General features: G+C 39.1%; 1 protein-coding gene across 1 annotated transcript; it reads left to right on the plus strand.

The window, feature by feature from the left end:
* The first annotated feature begins 5132 nt into the window (after positions 1-5132).
* Positions 5133-24974, plus strand: LOC105232538 (octopamine receptor beta-2R). The gene is made up of 6 exons (XM_049449777.1): positions 5133-8959; positions 11634-11732; positions 18086-18184; positions 19830-20215; positions 21121-21298; positions 22519-24974. Exons 1-6 carry the CDS (start codon positions 7968-7970, stop codon positions 22832-22834), a joined length of 2070 nt encoding a protein of 689 aa, XP_049305734.1. The 5' UTR covers positions 5133-7967; the 3' UTR covers positions 22835-24974.
* Positions 24975-26958: the final 1984 nt, after the last annotated feature.

Below are 26958 nucleotides of genomic sequence, written 5' to 3' on the forward strand. Positions count from 1 at the left end.
GTTGGCGAGTCACGTGCAGCTGAATTGGCCTTGTTGCACTATATGGAGCCACCTGCACCGCACGCACTCACTGGAAGCAATAAAACCAACAAATGTCTGCGTGTACGTGTGTGCACAAATGTAAACGGTAAAATTCGAAAATTCGCATCAAATTGCGAAGTCAAACAGCGGGGTGCAACAAATTGTCTATCATTTTTCGCATCAATCATTTTTATGTGGCTGCGCAAAAAATTGCTGCAGAAGAAATTTACGGCCCCGACATAAAACTCAAACCTGTGGATTCGCATTACACGTTGTGCAAGTGAGAACATCCTTTTTACTGCGCAAATATTCCTGTAATGCACACACACATATTCATATAGAAACATACGCAGGAACACCACCAAGCGTTGATGCCACACGAGGAAAGTCCGCTCTGCGTATTTAACCACAAAAAATGCAGTAAATGTCGAACTCATGCAAACTTCATGGTTCGGTTCCGCACTATTTGCATTTTAAGCGAAAGTTTCCCGCGAAAAAAATCAACAAAACTGGCTACATACGCTTCGTTAATCCGTTAGATTGTTTGCAGTTTTGGAAACCGATAAACAACTGTAAAGCTTGACTTTGCACTCATTACTCTATTGGAGTCAATTCTCGCATTTTCTTTTCAAGTCGACGGGGCGTATACGCAACATGAATTTATTGAAATGAAATGTGATTTAATCAAAGGAAAACACCAAATATGAATGAAGAAGAAAACTAGAAAGGAAGTACTGTGTCTTTCTTATGCTAACATCTCAAGATAAGTCGTCTTTTTTTCTGTACGAGTACAATACAAATAAAAATATAATTAGGGGACTTTTTTTCCTTTAAAGTGACTGCGATGAGAATTCTATTAAAATTTGTAGTACTATTAGCTTAATTGACTATTTAATTTCACTTAATTGGAAACCTTCGCAATCAAACCGAGAAAGCAACACTCAAAAGAAGGCACTTTCCTACATCACCCCAAGCACTACCGTCGGTCGCATGTACGAATGCAACGGCCATAAACACCGAAGGCGGCCGGTTGCCTGCTGGGGGTCGGGGTTAATCTTGTTATCCACAAATTGCCCGTATTCGCTTACGAACAAACGCAAATGCATACAACGCATCTCGGTGTGCCTATGTGTGTGTGTGCGTCCAATGTGTTGCGGATTAAATTTGCGTATGTGTGTGGGCAGAGGCCAATGTGGATAATTGTTTGTATTTCAATTAACATTTCGCATGTAGGCAAACAATGATAATAAACACAACAACACCAACAAGGGCATTTGCATGCAACGCAATAGTACAGCAAAGCGCACAGCACCAGCAATAACAACAATACAGGTGGAAACGTCCATTGTTCACTGCAGCCAGTTGAGAAGAATCGAAATCAATTCAACGCAGGCTTTAAATTAACCAAAACAATTGGGCCGATAAACTGTGGCAGCACTAACATACGCCCCCAACCCTGCATTTCGACATGCCCCCCAATAGGCAATTTAGCACTGAACAGAGTTGCATGACTTCCAGCTGTGCTGTAATAGAAGTAAAAGGAGTAGAAGGCGTCACACATGAAAGGCTCTATATTTAATTTCATTTTCGATTGCAGTAAATTCAAACCAGCAATTTGCGCATACAATTTTACTTAAGATAAGCTTCGGCCGAAAGATAGAAAACAGATGCACTGATAAGACAGTGCTCTTTGAGGCCATTATATCGACAACTCCGTCCTTCTGGGCTGGCAAGCTCGCTCCGTCTTTGATGCAACTGTAAATGCAATAGAGCAGATACTTCGGAATAGGAAAAATTGTTAAAGAAAATTTACATAAATAAATAAGTTGGCAGCGCCTAAAACTATGCTTTGTACAGAATAACTCAAGCGCAGAGTGAATATTTGGCAAGTATACAACACAAACAAACGCAAAATACTTGTCTGCCAGCAGGTAGAATATAAGGCATTGCAATATTTCAGAATAAATCCCGATCACAAGCAACTATGTAGAAATTATCAGAAATCTGTGAGATGTTTTCAATGGCCGAGAGATGTTTGTGTTTCATAATACTTTTCGAGCAAATCAATTAAATGGAATATTGTGTCAAACAGAGAGCTGAGTGTAAAGTTTATTTTCATTTGCCAATATTTGGATTTTAAAGCAAATTACTTGTTAAAAGCTCGCATAATGTTTATCTTTTAGTCTCGATAAATTTCAAATATGCATTATATATGCAAATATTAAGGCAAGTGTGTGTTTACTGTCCATCCATCACTCAATTAACACAAACACACACACATATGTATACAAAGCACATTCACATGCGTAAATGTGTATTTTAATGAAATGCAAACATTTTCAGCGCGGAAAATTTTAACAAGTAATGGGGCCACTCGAAATTGGCAAACTGCTCGAAAATGGCTTGTCATGACAACTAAAAGGAAGCCGATCGCTTGAGCGGCTGAAAATGCGCTAATCAGTGACATGGCTGTGCTTACAAGCATTTTTTTATTCGAAACAACTTCATCCCTGTGGGATATACTCTTAAGCATGTCGAGAAGCATGACTCTCAGAGTTGGAAAATAGCTTCTTACGTCGTGGAAAATTTATAGATGCTCCTAAGAATGCTCTCATAATCCATTCTTGATCAAAAGGATGTTGCGAGGCTAATCATGTAGTTTACTCCGCCTCGAGATGACTTAATCCAACCGAATTTGAAAAAAAATATAGACCGCTTTCGCGCGATGTTTAGGCAGAGTAATACTTTCGCTTGGCCCCACATGGAAATTCTTCTAAAAATGGCATGAAGAAAATGCGTAATAAATATTTCAAGAGGAATACAAAGTATTTCACGTTGATGGGATGCGTTGCTCTACAACAACGTCAGAAGAAAACGAAAATCTAACCTAGCACGCACCAATACACACCAACATCATCTTGCCACCAATACATACAAATTCATGTTTGCCATTAGTAGCAGGTGGGCGTGTCCTTGGGTAAGCTGAAATATATATTTACTTGTATGTTGACAAAGAATGCATATTTCATCTGCGAAGAAGCGAAACAACGTTGAACACTTTCACAAAGTGGCATTTCTGAAATTCGCATTTTCACACAGTACAACAAAAAGCCAAGCAAAACGCGCCAATTTAAAATAAGAATTGTGGAAGATAAATTATCCCACTCTCACACGCACACACACACACGCGCACACATTTCGAGCAATGCCATTGACAATGGCAACAGCGAGTGCCAACGGTGAGTAGCTGCGTCAGCGCCACCGCGCGCCCCCTACCCTAACGTACGTGCGCGCATCACGCCGCTTCCTTGGCAGCTGCCAAATTGCCGCTCGCCTGGCATTGCACTTGAACGCACGCAAGGCTATTTGCATTGCAATTCGACGGTTTATCCACTTTTACCTCAATATTGACACTTGCACAGCCAAATATTCACACACCTTTCTATGTGAGTATGTATTCTGCTGTGTGAACATGTGCACGTCTGTATGTTTGTATATTCACATGAGATAATGCCTTTTATGTGTGTCTTTCGACTTGAAGTTGAAATAGCAAACTTATTATATTGATACAGTTCTTTTAGTGAGGGGCGTGTATATCAATTAAAATAATAGTTATTATTATAAATATGGATTTGATTCAACAGCTTATGGCACTAGCACCGAAAATAAGGCTAATATTGATACCTCTCTTTGGCTTTGCATTGACATTTAGTACGGAATAGCCTTCTGAAGCAGTTATGCTACTTGGGCAACGGTAGATCTGTATTCAGCAAACCCCTTTTCTTTCTACTGAAGACATTCTCAAATATATCTTTATTTTAAAGTTAAGAACTTAGCTATTTTTTTCATAGAGGGCAGACAAAGCACGCCAAAAGCCTGGCTTAAGGATGTTGGGATGTAAAGCGAACCCTGTTCACGTGCAATAAAAATCTGGATACAGCGAACCAAACTGGTCTGGTTTCTAAGTTCTTGCGTTTATTCATCCCTTAACTGATGACAGCGCTGTTTTTAAACTTCACATTTAAAGTATTTAGCGTTGCCGTTCCTCATAATATCAGTTTTTCTAACACTCTACTTTTGCTTAACTAAGTTAACCTCTCTTTCCCAAAAAAGAAAAAGCAATGCGATACAATTTTCATAAATAAATAATTACAAAAAAAACAATATTCATGCCCATGTGTGCTTAAAAACAAAGCGAGAATGACAAAAATATACCACATACATATATATGTAAGTATGTATGGAAGGTTTTGCGTTAAACGAATTTTCACTTTGTCATAAAATTAAATGCAAGAACACTCAATTTACATCACACCCAAACTGCAGTCATTAGTAAGCAATTTACACTGAAGAGGCCAAAATTAATCGCCCTGGATCGTGGCCAAATTTTGTGGTCTAGCTTCAAGCAAATTAAAACCAGAACTGAGCAAAGAGGAAAGGGAAGAAACAGAGTTCCGCAACACTTCGCACTTCAAACTTATCTTAAGCATCGATTGTGGAGGGTTCACTGTGGGAATATTTACGTAGACAAATAGATTTGTGCCAATCGATTTGTATATGTTTTATTTCTGGGTGTTTCACCTAAATTCAAATTCACCAAAATTCGCTGTTGAACAGGCTACAGAGTGCAGAATGCTTGCTTCATTATTTCGTATTTATTGACCAGCAGCAGTTGGTCCAACCGACTCACACACATTCAAACCTTTAGCGCAGTGCTTTTATAAAAAGTTGCATGGCTGTATTTATGTGACTTATAAAATAATTAATAATATAATTTATTAATAGCATTTTCTGAACTGTTCTCTTTCTCTCTCTTCCCTTCTTTTTCTTCTAGTACGCCAACGCCTTGGACGGCTGCCAAAATAATCAAGAATCAAGTATAATATTAGCGACTGCTATGCTCTGCTGTGCTATGTGCCATGCTATGCTACGGATGGCCAAATGCTTAATTACGATGCCAATGCCGATGATAATGGCGATGAGAGGAGGCAAACGAAGTGAAGGAGAAGGCAAAAGCAGTGGTCGCAGAGAAATACTACAATTATTGGACAAGCGCGCTAACATATACCTATATGTATGTAATGGCATCAATCTGTAGCAATGACAAAAGTAACAGCAACAACAACCGCCGCTAATAATATTACAAGACGATATAACGGAAACTTAAAGCATCAACCGCTTATCCAAGAACAACAACTGGCGCAAATACGAAAGTTTCCCAATTTCTTTATTCCCCCTTTGTATGCGTCCATATGTTTATGGATAAGTGTGCAAATGTGCGTGTGTTTACCCGTAATACCATTTTATTAGCGGGGAGACCCCGCAGAGGTGAATTTCGATTTTGTTTTCGTCTCTGTGTGCGTTCGTGCGGCAATTTCGATGGCCACTTGGCTTTGAGAATCATTTCACGGTGACAGAGTCCTTTAATTACCAAGTTATATTTGCTGACCGAGGGAAGAACGCGCGCGCAACCGAGCAGCACGGCTGATGCGGTTGGGATGGAGGAACGTGAACTCTGACACTTAAAGTCAACATTTTCATAATCGAGCTTAAGCAAAATTCATCCATTTAAATTCATAAATTAAACGAATGTAGCGCCCAAATGACGTGAAACTCGGTGCAGCGCTGCTGGCGCCGGCGCTTTTTCCTTTAATTAGTGAGCCAACGAAACAATATTATTTTTGAGCAAATGGCAAATGATTGAAGTGTCACTTAAGTGCCGACAACCAAATAAACCTATGAGCGCTAGAACACACACATGCGTACATACATACATACTTACACGCCTAGAACGCACACAGCATATTTAGTATATGTATGTGTGTATGTGTGTGAACATTTGATGGACTCGCTTAAAAATAAACAAATATCAGAGCGTGGAAAACCATATCAAAATATTATAAAATGTAAATGCTTGTATGTATGTTGCAGATGTGTATGTACGTGTAAAAATAGCTCAGCAACGCTGCGCCAAAAACGTGTGAGTTTATAAAAAAGCAAATAGCAAAGCACGACGTGGCAGTCTGACACTGCGCCAGTCGGCGGCGCCCAAACCGACAAACGCTTTTGACCGCGTATACGTAGCGCTGTCCCACGCCGGGAGCCTCGTTTGACGCATCGACGCGTTCGTGTGGCGAAGTGCTGTCAGCTGCCAGGCAAGTGCCAGGGCATGAATATGATTTGCGCATCTGCCCAGAATAAATCAATGCACAGGCGAACAGGGTGCTGCTAGTGATGCTTATGAAAGACAATTATATACCTATAGATCAGTTCAAAATCATATTATTGTCGAGGCGCGGTCTACGTTAGGTGTTATTTGATGATTTTAATTCATTTGGCCTAATATTACTTATATCAGCCACCCGCAAGGATTTCAAAACAAAGCTTTACATTGATAATCGATCTATACCCGCCAAGCTTTCTTTCTTAATGGTCTCTGTCAATGGGGTCTCTGATGTACATCTATAACGGTACATCAAATGATTTGTGGGGGAACACGTCCACGAGGATATCCATCCGCTTACTACTTTCTTCAGCATTTCAGTATATTCTTCTGGATAGCATACTGATTTCATCTGATTGACCTCATTGTAGTTATTTTGGGTATCCAAATGTCGTCTTATAAATTAGACCACATACATATACATCCTTCCAAAGAAAATGCCACCCTTTGAAAGTCCAATAACTAGATTTGTTTATTTCGTTTTATTGTTTCAAGAGGAACAATTTAAATTCCAGTTAGAAAAAATTTTTATAAAACAATTGAAATTGTAGAAAACCACTATTGTTGCTAGACAACATATGCAGGAAGAAACCTGCAGAAATGCAACATTGATATACAATTTTCAAGTAACAAAACCAAAAACTAGGAAATGTTTAATGTACGAAAAAATATTTATTTATTTATTTATTCAGATTTGAAAAAGAAAATTAGAAAAGACAAAACGCTTTGGCAAGTGCAAGAGGAGAGGCCAAGAACAAATGCGAAAACGACAAAACAAATTTTAAATTTCAGAAAAACGCCACATTCATTCACATATAACACGAAAACGACTACAACAAAACCAAGAAACAAAGCACAACAATAAAATTAAAATATTAAGAGCAATCAAGTAGTGGCCAAGAGACAGTGATCATTAAAAGCAACAATAACAAAACAAAAATACAAAAAAAAACAAGAAAAAATACACCGCCAATCATCACAACACAGGAAAGAAAACAACAACTAGCAACAACAACAATAACACAACAGGGCCGAACACATCCAGCGCCTAGCCTAGCCGCAACCTAGCCACGTTCGCGGTGAAGGTGACGGTGACGGTGACAACTACAAACAACAGTTTATCAACAACACTATACAACAACAAGAACAAGCACAAATCACATAAATAACAAAAACGACAACAAGAAGCAAGCGTTTTCTAGCGTTGGTGTTGTTGATGGCGGATGGACTGCGATGGCGGTGAGGGCGCGTCGGCACGACTGGCAGCGCTGGTGACGTGTGACACAACGACCAGGACAGGCCGACGGCCGACGGTGGACGGTCGACAGGCCACTTTCCACCATGCTGCCTGCAGTACAGTTCGGGGCGTAGAAAGCGAACCGCGCGTTCCATCAGCGAACATTTCTTTCTTCTGCGGCGGCTCGTCGGCGGCAATCGAACGGCCCAAGTGATAACAGTAAATTATTGTATTAAAAAAAAAAAAACAAATAATACCATTTCAGAGAATATATTGAAGTGGAATTCTAGTAAATTGCAAATTAATTACAAAGGCAAAGCCCTCAACGCGCTCAGTGCAAGGCGATTTAATGAAAATAAGTAAAATTAAATTAAATTCAATAAAATTAAGGAATAATGTGGTTTGTTCATAAATAGTGAAACAAGTGAAATAGATATTTGAAAGCAAAAATAAGTCGAAACATTTGTGCGAAAAGGTTGAAACAACATGTCTACCAATACTCCAACAATGCTTCCATTAACTATAACAACAACAACACCCAACCAAACCGCAATCAGTCAAACAGTGCAAAGAACTAAGAACGCATTCGCAACGCGTCGAAAAAGACGAAATTTGTGCAGTGAACTTGAACAGTGCAACAGAAACCGTGTGGCGTCTAATGCCACAACAACAACAACAACACGAATTGCAACGAGAAAAGTGGCAAATTATGCCGACTTCCCAACGCCAACGACTGCGCTACCAACAACAGTGGCGGCAATGGCAGCAATGACAACAAGAACAACCACAACAACAATACCTGCAACGACAATGCATGCGGCAGTGCCGCAACTTGCCACAAGGACCGCAGTGTCGCGCACAGCAACCACAACACCACCGCCGCCGCGATTATCCACTGCCCCGGCGGCAACAACACCAGCAACACCATCAGCTGCAGCGGCAACTGGTGCAGCCACCATGCACCAACGAAGACATCACTGTCAGCGGCGCGCAACTATAGCAGCAACACCAACAACAGCTCAGGCCCACAACATGACAACAGCGTTGCCGCGTGCACGCGCCGCCAGCCTCGGCTTCAACCTAAGCACGGCCTTCGCGACCGCTCTCCTCCACACCAGCGTTGCAGTTGCAGCCGCTGCCTCGACACAGACTCAAACGCAACTCAGCGCCGCTGCCAAGCACCAGACGCCCCAGGCGCAGGCCGTGCTGGATAGCGGCATGCTCTCACAACTGGACTCCAACGCCACTTCGACGTTGCTGGGCTCAGCAGGCGTCACCATGACGCCGAGCAATTTCACGCTACTGGACGACGCTGGCGCCGATGGTGTAGAGGGCATCAACGATGTCGCGAATAGCAGCGAATGGTTCCATGTTGTGTTATTGGTGCTCAAGACGTCGCTAATGCTCTTCATCATAATTGCGGCCATTTTCGGAAACCTTCTTGTCATTATTTCTGTGATGCGAGTTAGAAAATTAAGGTAAGTAAATATCTTATTTGTTCATTCGGTTCATTTTCAACTCGAGACGCAAGGCTTTGAACAAATTAAATGAAATTGCATGAGAGAATGGGGGACAGCAATAGTAACAGGTCCTGCATGAAGTTCTCCATCAACAAATACATTAAGTAACCTTGATGGGGAATTAACCAAATCGCCATAGAAGGCTTTGGTTAGCCGTTTCCACTCAATGACTATAAGTGTTAGTTTCATAACTTCATTAGCCGATTGTTAAAGCGTAAAACATTGAATAATACCACATTTTATATCACTTGGCCGCGCTTTTATGCACTTAATTTGTTAATCTTGGATCGGATAAGATGCATTCATTCATCCTTTAATGGCAATCAGAAATCAAAATGTTTATTTGTAAATTTTCTAGTGTGAGTATTCATCAAGGCCGCCATTTATTGAAAATCTTTATTGGGTAATTAGTTGAGATCGTCTTTCAAAGATGCAGCTACCTATTTTCGGACCGAAATTAAATTCGTCGACAAGCGCGTCACATTAGCGTTAATTAACAAAGCAAAATAATGCTTACATACATTTACATTGATACTAAAGACCTTAAAGGCACTTGCCATCTCAGAATGAAACTTGGCAACTTCGCTCAGCAACGCTCGCGATTTCGCTTATTAAAGCTGTAGCGGTAGGCAGGCAACGCCTTAAGCGCGCTTCGATGGCTAAGTGACTGATTCGCCACGGGTGCGGCAGGCGCTTCAGGGGCTTATTTTATGCGTGCTGTCTCCGAAACACACACAGGCTTTAAGCGATGAAACGAGCGCTGGCAAATTCAAAGGCCAATTCCATTTAGGAAAGAAGTAAACATTGGCAATGCATGCAGCCAGAAGGCAGACAACAAAAACTAGGAAAGCAGAAAATGAGCTAGCTGTTGAAGGCATGCCGAACGCGGCGAAAAGGATAATTAATGTAGGCGATTATTTTCGGGGGGTGGCGTCGTTTTTAGCGTCCTTGAACAAGAGACTTCAAGGAGGCTTCATGTCTCAGCTTCGGTTCTCTTTCATCAATTCATTTATTACTTTCTTGCAACGCATTTGCTTGCTTTGTTTATTTGTTCATTTATTTGCTTTTATCTTTGCTACATCTCTGCTCTTATGAATTACATAAATCATTGGCATGACGAGTATGTGGAAGACAAGTGTGCACCGCACATTTTTTCACCAACGTGCAACGCCTTTATCTCAACTAAAACTCTGTATTTTCGCCTATTGGCTACAATGGCACCGAACCCGGTAGAGCTTGCGTTATACTCGTATATAGGACCAACATTTTATTTAGCAATAATTTGTTGGTGGTGAAGCTTTCCGGTTTTTGGTTCTTTAAATGAACACAGAACAATGAAAATCGGTTTCAAAGGAGCATCCTCTCACATAATTCCTCCGCAATACTGTTCAGCTGTGCAGGTTCTCACGTCAAAATACATTTACCCACACATTCGCGTATTAACTGTACACGTAAATAATTGCTAACAAAGTTAATTAAGCAGCTAAAAAAATTTCCACCGGATTTATGCAAAGCAATATTAATTTTTGTTCATATTTGCGTACCAATTTCATTTGGTTTCGACAATAAGTGTGGATGGAAAACCCATAATATACATCTTAGAGAACATAATTCCCACTCCAGTGACATGGCATAACTGGCATTGCAACAAATATAGATATGTATATAATTATAATTATTACAATATTCACACATTCCATCACACGATTCTAACAGCTAAAAATAACCAATCGAAAAGCTTAAAATTCACTTTTTGCCGAATTCACGAAACGTCGAGTGCCAGCAGCAAATCGTTTGTCAAATCTGGTGAAACATTCAAGGCAACCGTCGTCGTGTCGTTCAACGTGTGTGCGCATTTGTATGCTTATAAAAAATTTGCTAAAAGTTAATCAGTGGCGAAAAAATAAATAAATATTAATATTTCATTTGCCATGCCCAGAAAATGCCAACAAATAGCAACAACAATACACTATCTGCAGATCGGCCGTGGCTTGCGATCAAAGAGACTTGGCACGCGGGAACAAGTTTATGGAAATTTTAGAAAGATGTTCAAGATGAAATGTGTCTCTTACGCAATTTAATAATTTCCCACTTTCAGTGAAAGATTTTATTGAGAAACTTGGGCAATTAAACACATTTATTAGTCTTGGATTTTTCCCTCTTATGCAATACCTTATATTTAAGATATGTAAGATAGAATGTAGCATAAAATTTAATATTATGCTACTAAGGAATAGGGTTCCGCTTGAACCGCATGCATGGGTAGTTAAATTGCTTAATGAAGCTGCTGCGCGCCACAAACAACACCGCATGGGCTACTCTCTCTTGTGTATATAGCGAAGTATGTACGTGACGGCAGTATTAGCGTTTATGAGCTTATTAACAACGCACTTGAAAGTACAGGCTTTACGCTTCAAGCTACATCCTTCGGAATTCTTTCATAATTTTCCCTCTCCCACATTTTATACATTTTGTTTACATATTAAACCGTCTACTAAAGCGCGACTTACTAAGAACCTCAAACGGTTCTCAGGCAAATACTATGAACTGATATCAAGTATATATTTATATTTATATGTTTAGTGAATACGCTTTATGGATTGACTCCCTTTTTCTTGTGTTGTCTTTGCAGAATTATAACGAATTACTTTGTCGTGTCGCTGGCTATGGCGGACATAATGGTGGCTATGATGGCTATGACGTTTAACTTCAGCGTTCAAGTAACTGGGCGGTAAGTAAGAAGAACAATTACAAGAAGTGCGGTGTGAAAGTATGAGTGGCAATTTTCGGCGCAGATTTGGTGTTGCCACAGCTATGACCTCCGAAATCTCGTTTATTTTTAATTTAAAATAAAAGTGTACACAATGCATATTGCACTTTAAATTTTCTTTCTCCTTGTTTTCATTTAAGCTTCATTTCGAGGCTCTATGCCATCTAACCGAGAGTTGATTGAGGAAATGTACAAGAAAAAACTCCGTTTCCTACAAAAGTTTCAGATTTTACTGACTCATAGTCCACAACAACATTTCCATTCACTTCCACAGCGTTGTAAAATAACAAAATTGCAGCTTAATATAAGTAGAGGCGACAATAGAGTTTGCCTCCTCTTAGTTTTATCCAAGACTTTTCTTGTGGAACTCAAGAGTTGAGAATCCTAACTGGAATCTATAGACAGTTATTCGGTTTTTTGAGGCACTATGATTCACCTAGGAACTACGGGAAAATATATATATATATACTAGCTGACCCCGCAGCCGTTGTCCTGCGTGAAATTATGTATTTTGAAATGAAAAGACAGTTAAATTTATCATTTATAAACAACGTTTTTTGGTTTCTGTTCCGGTGTACAGAAAAGATGGTTTTCCAACTCGTGAGCACGCCACGGCCGTGTGAAAAACATAGCATTTCCTTATTTATGCCGGAATACGTTTGAACTGAAATGGAAAATCGTTAGAACTCAAAGGAATTCGTAGAATCAAGCATTCTCCCCCTTGTATTCGGCGCATGAAGATTGCAAAACATAATAACGACGGAATCATTTCCAATTTTTAGCGAAGACGATGTAAAATGTCTTTGCCAATGTCGATGTTTATATCGAAAAGTATGCGAACTTCAATTTCATTTCAGTGATTAGCGTGTTCCAGCATTTGTAATTACTGGCTTACTTCTCCAAAACTTGCACACATCGAACCATTCACAATATGCAATGACTCGAATATAGTTGAACCGCGTACATTAATCAATAGCAACCGAAGGTAGAAACAATCGTCGTTTTTCGGGTGGATTGTGTAAATTCGTCCAAATGCATTGGACACCTGGATGTCAATCTACTGGTTGACCTTGCTTTCTGCGTAACTATTTCTTCGACGATGCATTCCATGTATAATATCAAGGTATTTCCGAATAGAGCAATGTTCTCACAAACGGATCACTGACGAAAGTTGAGAAAAAACTCGGCAATGTTAATTTTGTTGCTGGCGATGTTTCCACTGGCTATACTGTATTCTCTGGGTTGAAATACACCTTTTGCCCATTCTCCAAATTAACTGCGAGACGCACAATAGTCGGAAAACGTTCATGAATTGCAAAACTAAATATCCTTCAAAGCGCTTTATTGCAGTTCACGTATCGACCGTTCAAGACCAATAATCGCCATGTTGCTTCCTTTGGTGACGTACTTACAAACGTATTTTATCGATTTCACCAAACTGCAACACTAAACACTGATATGAGTTTTGAATATGAATTAGACAATAATGGTGAATATAGTACGATCTATGTGTTGTCAACTTCGATATTCACTCCTCTAAATTGAATGCTGAATGTTCTGTTATCTGGTGAGCGACGCCGATAGAGTTGATATCCATCATTTCCAGTTTGTATTTCCGAAAGAAAAGCACGTGGATACTGTTTCGTGCATTTATTGTCAGACATACAAACCGAAATAGGATTGTAGTGTCCACAAGGTCCAAGAACCATGTTGGTTTCTACCACTTCATATAATACTGGATCTTTCTCTAAATCAGGAATTTCCGGAGAAATGATTTCATCATAGAATGTGTGCGTGCCGCAAACCTCTATTTTGCCACTCACCAGAGTACATCTAGCATCCAACAGCACCATATATACGTTGCATGCAGCATTTAAAATCATGTTCGTTTTTATTTCCTTTTTAAAATCGTATTTGAAAATTTTTTTCTTCATATTTTTTTTCGCAAAATTTTCCAGAATTTTCTTAAGTATTCTCCTTGTTTAGGCGGAGACCTGTCCGAATTGGTGGTAATCACCGAAATCGGTCTAGGCGTTCTCCAGTTATAAGCGTAGTAACTAACGTCACTTTCTTTTATATATATAGACATAGATTCGGTTATTTTTAAGTGTACTAGTGCCGTAAATGTAGAGGATGATAGGGACTAGATAGAATGATATAGAAATACCAACCTCCATTTCGGTTTTCTTTGGAGATGAAATGTATGAAGATATATTAGTAAGGCGTCCGTTATTTCTGAAGTTGATTTTTATTTACAAATACTCCCTGAAGTTTCAGTTTCGCTCTAAAACAAGATTTAACTCTCCAGAGCTTCCAGTTTAAAAGACTCTCCTTGAATTTTTTTTCTGAACTTTTGTTTCTGTTTTAATTCAATGTGTTCTGCAGACTTAATAGTAAATTCTGAGTTGGCTTAAAATGAAGCACACGTGGGTTTCGAAAAGTAAATGTGTGCATTCCAAATCCTTAACTTTTCATGTCTTAATCTAACTTAGCTGCTATTCAAATTAGCTTACGTGCAATTTGGGTTAGCACAGAGGAAATTGCCGCAATCAACAAAGTTTTAAAATCCAAATAATATTTGAGCAAAGTTTAATTACATATAATATTTAATTGCTGCACCGCTTGCTTATTTGTGTGTGTACTTAAGTACAGTTTGCAGCAAAACAAGCCAACAGGCTTGCCACATGTTTCAGTTTTTCGGATATTTTCAGCTAGTTCATAAAATCGATTACTCAACTCTGAACGTGTTTCTAAAGTAACGCTTTTTATTAAAATTATTTTCTTCAATTGCAAGTAATTTTGAAAACTAGAGAAACTTCCGTACTGAAACGGATCTAGCATTTCAAAAACTGCGTTGGCAACCTTGGTAACTGTGCCCCTGCACGCTTACGCAGAATACTCATTGGCACCGCAGCCCGCCGTGTTTACAAAAGTTTCATGTTGAATTCATAACTTTTATCACAGATTCTCAACGCTTTCAGACAACACTTTGCACAACATCTCAGCGAAATCCCAACACATTTGCTCGCAACGCAGAGTCGTCGGGTTGGCGCTGCGAAATTAAAAATGCAAATTGCAAACAGCTGCAAGTACTTCCTATACAATTCCTCCCACCTCATACAGGCATGCAAGCGCAAGCGAAGGTCCATTGAAACATACCAACAGTGCCACATGAATACAAGCACACCCACTAAAAGGAAACCTGCTCGTGGATATGTTACAAAACGAGCTTTAAGTTGTGATACAAGGACGCCAATTCACCATTGGAAGCACTGTGTCGCTACTTTCGATTCGGAAAGAAACTTATTCAAAACAAGTGTTTAAGTATTTATTGTTTAGTCCAGTGTTTCAAGCAAATATCTTTCCTTTTAACATCACCAAGCGACATGAATCCCTGACAACTCCCAACAGTCCAACTGGTGCATACGATGCAACCGAAGTTTACGAGTTTTCTGGCTTTTTATTTGACTTTAAATGGTTTTGCGGTCTACAAACTTTTTGTTAATCACAGACCTCATGCTTCTTTCTTAGTCTCTGATATCTAGTAAGTAATATAATCATCGATAATTAAAAACACTAAATACTCAGAAATTTATTGACTGTTAGAAAGACATTTCTCACATTTCCAGTTATCACCGACAGGCCACCCCAGTCTCACTTACACATTATCGCATGAAATAATGCAGGTGTTTATAAACTCTGCTCGCGATAAATCAGCCGATAAGCCTAAAATTTGGCACACATTTTGGCCTCGGCTGACTGCCAGACAAGTCACAAGTTGTTAAAAAACATAGGCGCACAGTCTAAGCTACGTTATCAGCACTGGCGATATTACAACCTGCGACCCAATTAAAACTGATTTAAATCAAGACTAACTTTTTGCGATGTGTCATAGACACACACATGAGAGGCAGTTCCTCTCTCCTTGGCAAGCAAATTTATTATCAAAGCATTGGCACGTCGCTGACAGCAGTCAAAGAAATTTTTGCTAGACTTCATATGCCATTACCGAAACCCCCACATGCTCGTACTTGAACACAGCACACTTGGCTTACACATACTGTGAAGTGTCTTCTGCAGCAATGCGCGTTAAATGCCATTGTCTACGTTGGGAGAATGTTGTCTGCCCACGTTCTCCTTACTATTTCCTCAAGCTGTATGTGTGTTCAAGTAATCAGCACCTGCTTGTCGCCAGGTGATGAATGCGCGGGCACAAAAAACGAAAATGTCGGAACGTGTTCTTGCAATTGAGCCTTTGGTAGTAGTTCGGATGCACATACGTACACGCACACACACCTACAAGTGAGCAGACAGCGTATGTGTGCGTCCTTTGGCACCGTTCGCTGCGACCCAATTCCTCCGGTTGCCTTTGCATTTCAGACTGCGCCAACTTTTTTGCAAACAGTCCTTAAACTTTTCGCTCGTACAATTTGGTTTATCGCCACTTTTTGCTTCCTTTGCTTTTCAACTTTCATGCGATTCTCGTTCATTTCGCGGAAGCAGTGCTATAGATCGCAGATAATGAGTTGTACGAACATGCTGGACTGACTCCATCGAGTACAAGAATGCAAATGGAGGCGGGTAATAAGCGCAATGGAGGAGAAAGTGGCAGCCACGGGGAGGACACGCTGGTGTTGGGCGCGCGGTGCACAAAATGCAGCGCGGGCTTTGTGGCGCTTGAGAACTTTGGCAAATTAAATGATTATGACATTGTTGGGAGTTCTGCAAAAGCGTGAGAATATAAAACTCTCACTTTCAGCTGGAAGTGGGGCTGAAATTACAGTGACATAATGAATATAGTCATAAAAATATTTCTTAGCCAAAATATGCAAAAAAAAATTACCCGCAATTGGAATTGGCGAAGTGATTCCAGCTAACGGGATGTACGCGGAGGGAATGAAGTGACAAATGTGATTGCGTGATCTTAGGATGTGGAAATGAAAAGAAAATAGAATAGCCGGGGAGTATGAACAAAATGCGTGGCATTTGTACTAGACTAAAACCAAGTAAAAGGTAAAGGGAGGAGGACTTATACGTATCAAGTCAGTAATTGAACACTTTGAACTATAGTAATAGAATTCAAATAAGGATTTTTTTTATAAATGGAATTAAGAAGTACTGATTTGATAGTAGTGACTAAATAAGTCAAATGTTATTTCAGGTTGAGTGTAATCCATTCGAAAGTATATCCCATCATAGTAGCACCAGAACAAAGCGTTTCAATTATCAGCTTTAAGGAAGAAAAAGTTTATTAATAAGTTAATTAAGTTTTCAAATAATTCGGTTTTTTACGTATATTGAAAAAATTAAAAATAACTTTTCACTTCATGAATATATAAATGTACGAAATATCATTAGTTTGGGTTGCATGGAAGCTATAATACCCTTCACACATACAAAAGATTCTTTACAAGAACTTGATTTTTAACGATCAGTTTGTATGCCAGCTATATGCTATAGTAGTTCTGCAAAATGAGCAGTTTTTGGGGAGAGAAGGACGTGTCCGAAATTTAAGTTCGATATCGCAAAGCTAAGGGACTAGCCCATTTATACACAAACAGACGGAGTTGGTTAAATCGACGCAGCTCTTCACGATGAACATATATATGCATATATAATACATATATATTTCTAGAATCTCCGTCGTTTCTTCTGGATATTACAAACTTCGTGCAATAATTCATTTTATTCGATATACACTGCGTATACGTAACATCGGCAAAAACGTCAGTAATTAATGTTTACCGGTACTCTACTCCTCCACTAATTATGACATTTTAGTTTGTATTTTGTATGTAATTTCTCTTCTACACGAATAATTCCAAAGTTGGCAATAGTCAACATCTAGTCATCTTGGGACCAAATGTGGCTTATTTCTGAGGTAATGGTTTTGTTATGATCTGAGCCTAATCGCTATAGTTCTTTGAAAATGTAAAAAAATAATTATTTCAAATTGGAATGCAACAAAGTTAAACACATAATTAAAATTCAAACACATTTTCGTTTAAGACCGAAGAGAGCTTCAATTTTTTAAGTGTGGGCAGCTTCGATGACAATCTTCCGGCGGACCACCTAGAATTTAATGACATATTTATTTATTCATATCATTTGCCTGACTTTTGTACATCGAAATAGCGCTCTAGGATGTCAAATTACCTAAATTTGCTGATCGATTTCCTAAGACATGTGCTTGTGAATATTGTAGAAAAACCCACATTTTCACTTCGCAGAACGCACTTATTGTTAATTTAGTATTCTTTGAAGAAAACTCAACCCACTTTAACATTTATATTTTCCATATTTTCCTATTACAGTTGGAATTTCGGAATATTTGTCTGCGATCTGTGGAACAGCTTGGACGTGTACTTCTCAACCGCTAGCATTTTGCATCTGTGTTGCATATCGGTCGACAGGTGAGTGTAACAATTGCTGCTGACCTTACGAAAGGCTAGATTACTTCGTGTCTTTCAAATGTAAGGTGAGATTTGGCTGTATTCTGGTCAGAATTCTCATTTACAAGAGCAAAAGCTGCTCACAAGAAAGACAATTATATTTAAATGAAGCTTATTAGTAAACTTCCTCGATAGGAAATGGAAGCGTAATAAGAATTACTACAAATTCAATCAACATTGCCACCACCGCAGTCTTGAAATTTTTTTGCCCCAACTTTAATACTGAAGAATTATTCAACTCCGGACATTTGTATTGTGCCATAGTAGAATCGTATTGTTTTGTGCATAATGGACACAGGAACTGACTTATGAGTAATCAATATAAAGGCATTACTTATACCTCTAACATCTGTTTCGTTTAACATCGAAACAAAGAGTTCGTCAAAAGTTCTTTAAAAACAAGTCCTTACAATAAAACAACAACACAAAAATACATACATCGGCCAAATCAAATGAGTTTGTATTGCATATAAGAAACTTCATTTGTTCACATTCACAAATAACCTAATTTAGATGGAGTGAGCCGACAAAGATGAAATAATTATTTGTTTCCAACTGAAATTCTTACGCAATGGTCTTTTCCATTTAGCGCAATTTCCCTTTTAACCAATTTGTATTTATTTCAAATCTCAAGTTTCTCTATATTTCCTACGAAAGACTTTCCCGAACTCTTAGATGTAGCCTAAAGACAGACGACCGAAAGCAATTGACTGCAATTCAGGAGTGGGTCCAAGCAGCTGTCATATGTCAAGCAAAAATCCGCGCCAAATTCACCCATTCATCAAAATTCAATTTCATTTAGACATATGTCAAAAAGCACGGAATTTATTATTAGCATATTTGTCAAATATATAACCAGCGAAATATATTGGCATTGAAGTGTGTGAAAGTATGTGTCTGTCAACAGAATCAAATTTCATTCGCCGCGCAAGTGTGTGCACACCACGTGCACACATTCGTACGGAGCCAGGGCTGTAGCTATTCGCATCCAAAGTGCGGCGAAATAGGGGAAGAGGAGTCAGTAAATAAGACGATCATTTTCTTAACCGAATTGAAGTGCTCACATATGTCGACACACACACACACACTTGCACATGTATGTGTGCGCAAGCGAAGAGGATGTAAATAGAATGAAATGGAGTACGCCAATTCATAAGACAACAATGTGACCGAGCGCAACTGCCGCACTTGCAACATGCGTCATATGACACAAAACAACGAAAAATATGACTTTCATGTTCCAGTCTTTTTCCTTTCGATTTAGCACACGCATACAAACACATACATTATTGAATGCAGTCAAGAAGTTCAACAAATCAGATACTCATAAAACAAATCTTTAAATGCTTTACTCAACTTTAGGCAGTTAACCAAGCATAAATACACAACTAACCACTTTAAGAAATGAATATGTCAAACAACTTTGTTGCCATTTACATAGTTAAAGGCCACGACCGTAAGTGAGTTGCATTCACTTTTCCTTCTTGCAAGGAGCTATGGAATAAAGCGTTTTTAGTTTTCAGTATTTTTTGCTCTTAGAACATTCTACGATTCTTTCACCGATTGTTCCTACTTTTATCTCAATTTTACAATTTTTCATCTGCAGATACTATGCCATTGTAAAGCCGCTCAAGTACCCGATCAATATGACGAAACGCGTTGTGACCATCATGCTGATAAACACGTGGGTCTCGCCAGCTCTGCTCTCCTTCCTGCCCATATTCATCGGTTGGTACACGACCGAAGAGCACAAAAACTACGTGAAACGACATCCCGATCGCTGTGAATTCATCGTCAATAAGCCGTACTGCGTCATCTCGAGCTCGATCTCCTTCTGGATTCCATGCACGATCATGATTTTCACGTACTTGGCGATATTCCGCGAGGCCAACCGCCAGGAGAAGCAAATGATGGCGCGACAAGGCAACGCGATGTTGATGCACCGACACTCAGAGGACGCGCGCGCCAGCGTGGGAGTAAGCAACAATACAGGTATGTCAACGTCCTTTTTGCTCGTTCCTGCAAGCCTGAAAACCAACTTATTCAACTTAAAAATTTGCCTCATGCCACAAACTTTCGAAGCTGTGTGGAGTCTGTGCGGCCTTACAAGTTGCAAACACAATCAAATGCTCACATCTAAAGTAAACTCAATGTTTAACGCTTTCCTTATAACTCTTTAAGTGAGCGCAAGCAGGCGTGTGCGCTTGTAAACAGAAGGCAGCATCGCTACGAGTTTTGCTTTAGCTAATAGCCAGGTGAATTTCTTACACGATATGGGCCGCATTTGTGCGCTGCCAACATTTAATGGGCAAACTTTTTCAGGCTCAAAATATTTCGAAGATATATTACAAGCAGTACGCCAGAAATATTACAGGCAGTTAGCTACACGAGTGCGCCGGCAGGATATACTCCGTGCTACACGGCGTATACTCGACATGTAAAGCGCACCTTCAACGCGTAGCGTTTACAAACATTTTTTCCGAACATCTTATTGTACAACAGCTTAACAGTCTCGGAAGCCGAACGAAACACTAAACGCCAAAACAAACAAATCGACGGCTAGTCAAACGGCAGCAGTCGAGCACAAACGGCCAGCGAAACAAATAAAGGGAGACTACGGCGCTTCCCAATGGGTGGCTTCTCCTTCCCCCTTTGGGCATCATAATTATGTGTAGCTCCCAGGCAAACCGCTCGTTTGCTATTTCCCTCCTCTTCGATGGCCAATCGCCAAATGCCAAAATTTGTTGCAAATTATCGCGAATCGGAAGTTTTGGCGTAACTTCTTCTTGTTCTTGTATTGATAAAGCTGCCGCGAATATTTCCATTTAAGCTTATCTTTTGTTCCATTTTGTTTCGCTTTGTTTTCCATGTTAACCGGTTTGCTTTGATTGCCGCAGGTGAGGCGCTCAGCGGCTCCGGCTCGTCGAAAACTTTGACGCTGCACGAAGTGGAGCAGGACCACACACCAACAAAGGACAAACATTTAATCAAAATGAAACGAGAACACAAGGCTGCGAGAACTTTGGGCATCATTATGGGCACGTTCATAGTCTGTTGGCTGCCATTCTTCCTTTGGTAAGTGTGTGTGCCATTAAATGCAACTACCTTTAATCCGTTCGTTTTGAATACGACACGTATCACATACTATCTTATGTAAATTTGCGAGCGAATCGTAAGTGAAAAAGACTCGAACGCACCCGTCACTCGACTGAAACTTTTCACCCATCGCAATATACCGATAACAAGTTTGACAACAACAATAACAATTTTATAATATTTTATAGCTAATTAATTGTGTCTTACACACCTGCTAACTCACAATGGCTTATTTGACAAAAGTACGCGAATTAATCAAAACAGCAACAAAACATTCAGACAACAAATCACTTTCATATTGACTGAACCGCAGTGGTGATACACGAGACCTTTCCCCACATTTTTTCCAAAGACTCATGCCAAAATACCTATAGGCCCACAGAGGCACTTAGTACAAAGAAGAAGCTCGATTGCCACAATCTTGTCAGAAATTCCAGCCATTTACCGAATTTATTCACTTCCTCTACCCTTACTTCTACTGGAACAATATGCCTTATTCCGCAAATGTATTTCAAAAATACTTTTCGTACATTTAGAGCTTGTTTTCCATAATTCCATTAGACTTGCTTTGTCATCGCTATAAACTCATTTCCTTTGATAGTCTTTGGGAAGAATGCAATGCTTCCTTTTCTAACAACATGCCACTAATTAAAATACTCTGCAACAACAACTTCAGCTGTTTTAAATGAATTCGAGATAACTTCCACTCGACTTACTTTGAATTATTTAAACGGCGCTAAGAAGCGAAAAGGCCGCCGGCCATTTTTAACCGATCAAAAGCACTACTTTCCTGTTGCAGTTTGGGTAGAGGAAGCGAAGGAAGGCAGAAAGTGCGAAGGAAGCTGGTGGAAAAAGAGTAAAGCGTCAGCGGAGCATTCTTCTCAAACTCTCGCAACTTTCTTTCCATTTCACTGAATTAAAAATGTATCGAATTTCACTTTTCGCTAAAAGCGTGTGTACTGGAGGAAGAAAGAAAAAGTTAACTTTCTGCAATATTATTAACATTCCAGAACAAGGAGAATAAGCCAACGAAAGAGTTGCTGAAAGGAATTTCTGTTCAAGACGATATTTTTATTTTCTTGAAAAAACTTTGTTCTCAAACAATGGAAATGAAATTTTTTCAAATTATATTTACTGTTACACTGCTCACAACTAGAGCAAGTCTTAAATAAACTCTACCACTCTCCCCTTCATTTCAGGTACACCATCACCAGTCTATGCGACTTAACCGCGCCGGACATTGTGGTCGCCATACTGTTCTGGATCGGCTACTTCAACTCAACGCTCAACCCAATCATATACGCTTATTTCAACCGCGAGTTTCGAGAGGCGTTCCAAAACACCCTGCAATGCCTCTTCTGCAACTGGTGGCGGGATCGCGGTCTACCGCTCGACATCGACATACGACGCTCCAGCCTGCGCTATGACACACGCGCCAAAAGCGTCTACTCCGAGAACTACTTGAGCGCCAGCCAGCCACCGAGGCGTACCAGTCAACTGGTCGACAGCTTATAATACAGCCGGGATGACTCGCTGTTGTCGGTGACGCGCACACCGCCGCAGCGATCCACGTCAATGCAACTGCTGCCAACCCAACAGTCCGTGCAGATGACTGACTCGACGCCAGCACGCGCTGCCGGCAGTGGTATGCATCAATTGGCGCCACTCCCACTGCCGTCGTATGTCGGCAAGCGTTTGCTCGAGATCAAATCTGGCGCTGGGCACGATTTGAATGGCGGCGATATGCAGGGCAGGGCTGGCGCAGACATCGGTGATGGTGACGATGATGAACCGCAACAGATACAGATCGAAATACCGTTGGCCTATGTCAAGAAGTGGAACAAAAGCAATAAAATGACAACAGCAGCAACAACTCCAACTACAACTACAACAGCGACAACAGTAACCGCGGCCACGGTCAACAGCACAAGCACAGCGCTAACTACAATAACAACAACAGTAACAACGCCCAAAGGCACTGAAATACACGAACACACACACGTTTAGGGCAAACTCTCGCACCCACCGACCACCAACTGAGGTAGCGAAAGTGTTGGTTTAGGAATCGGAGCAGAAATCGTATAGAACGCTTATCGCAGAAATTCGTATGTATGTATGCATCAAAACAACGCCGTAGGTGTAAAAAAAAGAAATAGATAATTCGAGCTCAAGCATCCTCCATTTTATTTGCCAAAAGTTATACTTGCAGTTCTTACTATTCAGTTCTTCGAAGGAAGCTGGGAATATAATACCGATCGATTAGACGTGCGCCGATCGTTCTCTGAAGTAGTTCATGATCCTCCAGCCCTTGTCTGAAGTGAATATCTTTAAGTTATATTTTAATTCTGAAATAACAAACCAAAAATAATTTTAAAAAATTAACAAAAATCGATAACCATTAAATAATATTTTAAAGTAGGAATTTCTTCATGTTTCGACTTTATGCCCGCCGGCTTTATCGGAATTAAAGCACATTTGGATCAAATTACTTTTTCATAAAATAGTCGGTATATTCACATGCTTTGGCAACCTTTAATCATTAAGCGCAATAATCAGTAATGCAATTTGCAACGCTTTTTCCAGTTGCACATTAATCCGTGAGAGCGGCCGTTGAGCTTCCCTTTGCCGCTGTGCAACATATGCCAATATCATAGATATGCGTTTTTTGCCTCCGATGCCCAATTAATTAGTAAATGTGCACCTGAATTAGCACCAGGCGCGGCATCTGCGGCAGCAGCTGGCGTTTGCATCGGCAAATTTTAATCAGACAAAAGCTTTTTTGCGGAAATCAATCGTCAAACAACACCGACGCTCGCATGCAAAAAAGGCCGCACACGGTGCACAAACCCGTTATCGCGCGCACTTTCCAATAGAATTTATTTTTTATTCAATAAGCACTGCACTGGCAAACAAAAACCGTTATGCAATCACTTGCAATTAAGCGACGCACAAAAGTGTGCGAAATTAATTCTCACCTTCTCCCAAAAGACTTTCGATCATTCGCCCTTGTTGATTTAAACGCTTTCCAATTGTGTTTAAAGCTAAAAAGCGGCAGCATTTGCTCGCGGCAAACATTTTTAAATATTATTATTATTCAACAACGCCGAAAAAAACCGAAACGGACAAAAACAATGGAGCATTTCGCAAATAAACGATTTTATTTTAATGAGAAAATTACTTACACACCTGTTCGCCAATACAATATATTCGAACATGATTCCTACATACACACATAAATAAAGATGTAGATGTGAATGAATACATACATACATACGCAATATGCATGTTTAAGTGAACTGCAAACAATGTTAATTAGCTAATTAAAAAAGAATGTGAACTAAGAGAAAATGTAAATTACAACGAGGAGTGTTCGCGCAGTGGCCAGTCCGGATGCGTGCGTGTGTGTGCTGGTGTGCTGGTGTGCGTTATTTAACATTTAATCAAAATGTAGCACGTTAACTATGTGGACTCATTTAAATATTTGATGAATATGCCAAATGCCAAATCAAAATTACTTCATTGAATTAATATTATAAAATGTTTATAGTTCATGACTGCTAGGAATAAGACTTTTTCACTGCGAATATACCATAATGATTTGTGAGCAATAAAAACCCGAAATAAATCAGCAAACTTTAAACATTTTTAAAGCCAATTCGACTCGCTCAACTCTCATACTTTTGATAACAATTTTTCATAATTTTATTTATCAAATTTCGAAGTTTTCTTTTATAGATAATCTCGATAGTCATGCTTAGGGTTTACCACATTCTTTCGTTTACTTTTGATCTGTTCTCAAGATTTCCCTCCAAATGTTCTTAATGGGCGGAAGTTTCCATACAACTAAAGAATCAATCAAAGCTTCCAGAGCTACTCTAATACTCAGTTTTTGTAAATCAAATTTCGTCGAATGCATTCGATGTGAAGATCGTGCAAAAGAGCACGTTTTCAAGGAAGAGAACTTTACGTGGTTTTTAATGGAAAGAAGGGGAATTCTTTAATTTAGCTCCGGGTTCGTACAAGTTCCAATGCATCGAAATTATTCTTCTTTTTTGGAAAAGATATAATCTTACATTTTATTTAAAAAGCTCAAAAAGTTCAATAAAAGCTCTCAACTTGTATCAATTCATAATGAGAGGCTTAATACATTTCTCAAAATACGACATAGATATTGACAACAACAGCAATAAAAATTAGCTAATAGAAGCGCAAGTAACGCAGTCAAATGCTTAGGAGACTTATATTATTTAGCAGTAATCACTATACAAATACAAAATACAAAAACAAACCAAAAATTAAAAGAAAAAGATACATAAAATATCCAACATATACGAATGTAAGTAGGAAGAGAAATGTAAAAAACTGAATTAGTGACAATCGAAAGCAATAAACATTAGGCAACATTGTTTGTGTAAACTGTTTGTACATATGTTTATTTGTATTAGTACCAACTAACTAGTTATAAAAGTGAAAAAGAGAGACTAATAACAATTAACAAAATTTACGCTAACTAAATATTACTAACATACATATAAATGAGAACACTAGGCAATTATACCAAGTATGCATATAACAATTACAAAAACAAAAACAAAAACAAAGAAAAATTACCACAATGAAATATTCAAAAATGTACCAAATAGAAATCAAAAACCATAAATAGATTAATTCTAGTGAAAATTCAAAGTAATAAAACCGCGAGCGATAGAAAATCAAATCTCATGCAATCCAAGTATGTAGCTCATATAGTAAATGTTGAATGTGCACGAGAAGCAAACCGTCGAAACAAGCTCAAGTGTAGACTGCAAAAGAATCACATTCATATATTCAAAACTAGGCAACAGAAAAATGTACTTACATAAGCGCCTCAGAATGCGCCGTTGGTGATGCTTCCAACGCAAAGCCGCGCAACAAAATACGTAAAGGAGTAACTCTTCCAAGAAACTCGAGTTCCGCTAGATCGAAAGTATTGAAAGTAATGTTTCAAAATCACAACAAATCAAATAAGCAATATTGGTTGTTCCACAACAACACAAATACAGCGTAAAGCATTAAATTAGCTATGACACTGCAATAATAAAGAAATCATTAGAATACAAGAAAGACAATTACCAAAGTAAATACAAGTAGTAAATGTGGCTTCCAAATGAATTTCGAAAACCTTTCTTCTGCAAGTGCCCTGCTGTCTTTCTGCAAGTTATGCTGGCACTTTAACGTCTTCCCACCCTAATATAACGTAATAGCTCGCACCTTGACAGAATTTATTTCCTTAACAATAATTTTTTGTTTGGCATCTTCTCGCGACAAATGATTTTAGAGCTATTTTTGACAAGAATTCCGCTTGTTAACAAAAACCATTTCACGAGCATTCATTATATTTGAAAACGCTTTCCCAAAAATTACATTTTTGAGACAATTAGAATGCACTCTTTGCTGTTTCATCTCAAATTGGTAAAAAACTTGCAATGTTCAGAACCATTCGAACCCTTCTTTCCTGGTCAAATATTTGAAACTGGTACTTCTGACCTATATCGGCGTGAAAATCAATAAACATACAGCAACAACTTTCACATTTTAAGGCTCTATTTAATAGCTCTGGATAATTATGTGTATATTTTTGAAAAAATAACATAACGCGT

This window comes from Bactrocera dorsalis, chromosome 2 (genome assembly GCF_023373825.1).
Source record: "Bactrocera dorsalis isolate Fly_Bdor chromosome 2, ASM2337382v1, whole genome shotgun sequence".
Lineage (NCBI taxonomy): Eukaryota > Metazoa > Arthropoda > Insecta > Diptera > Tephritidae > Bactrocera > Bactrocera dorsalis.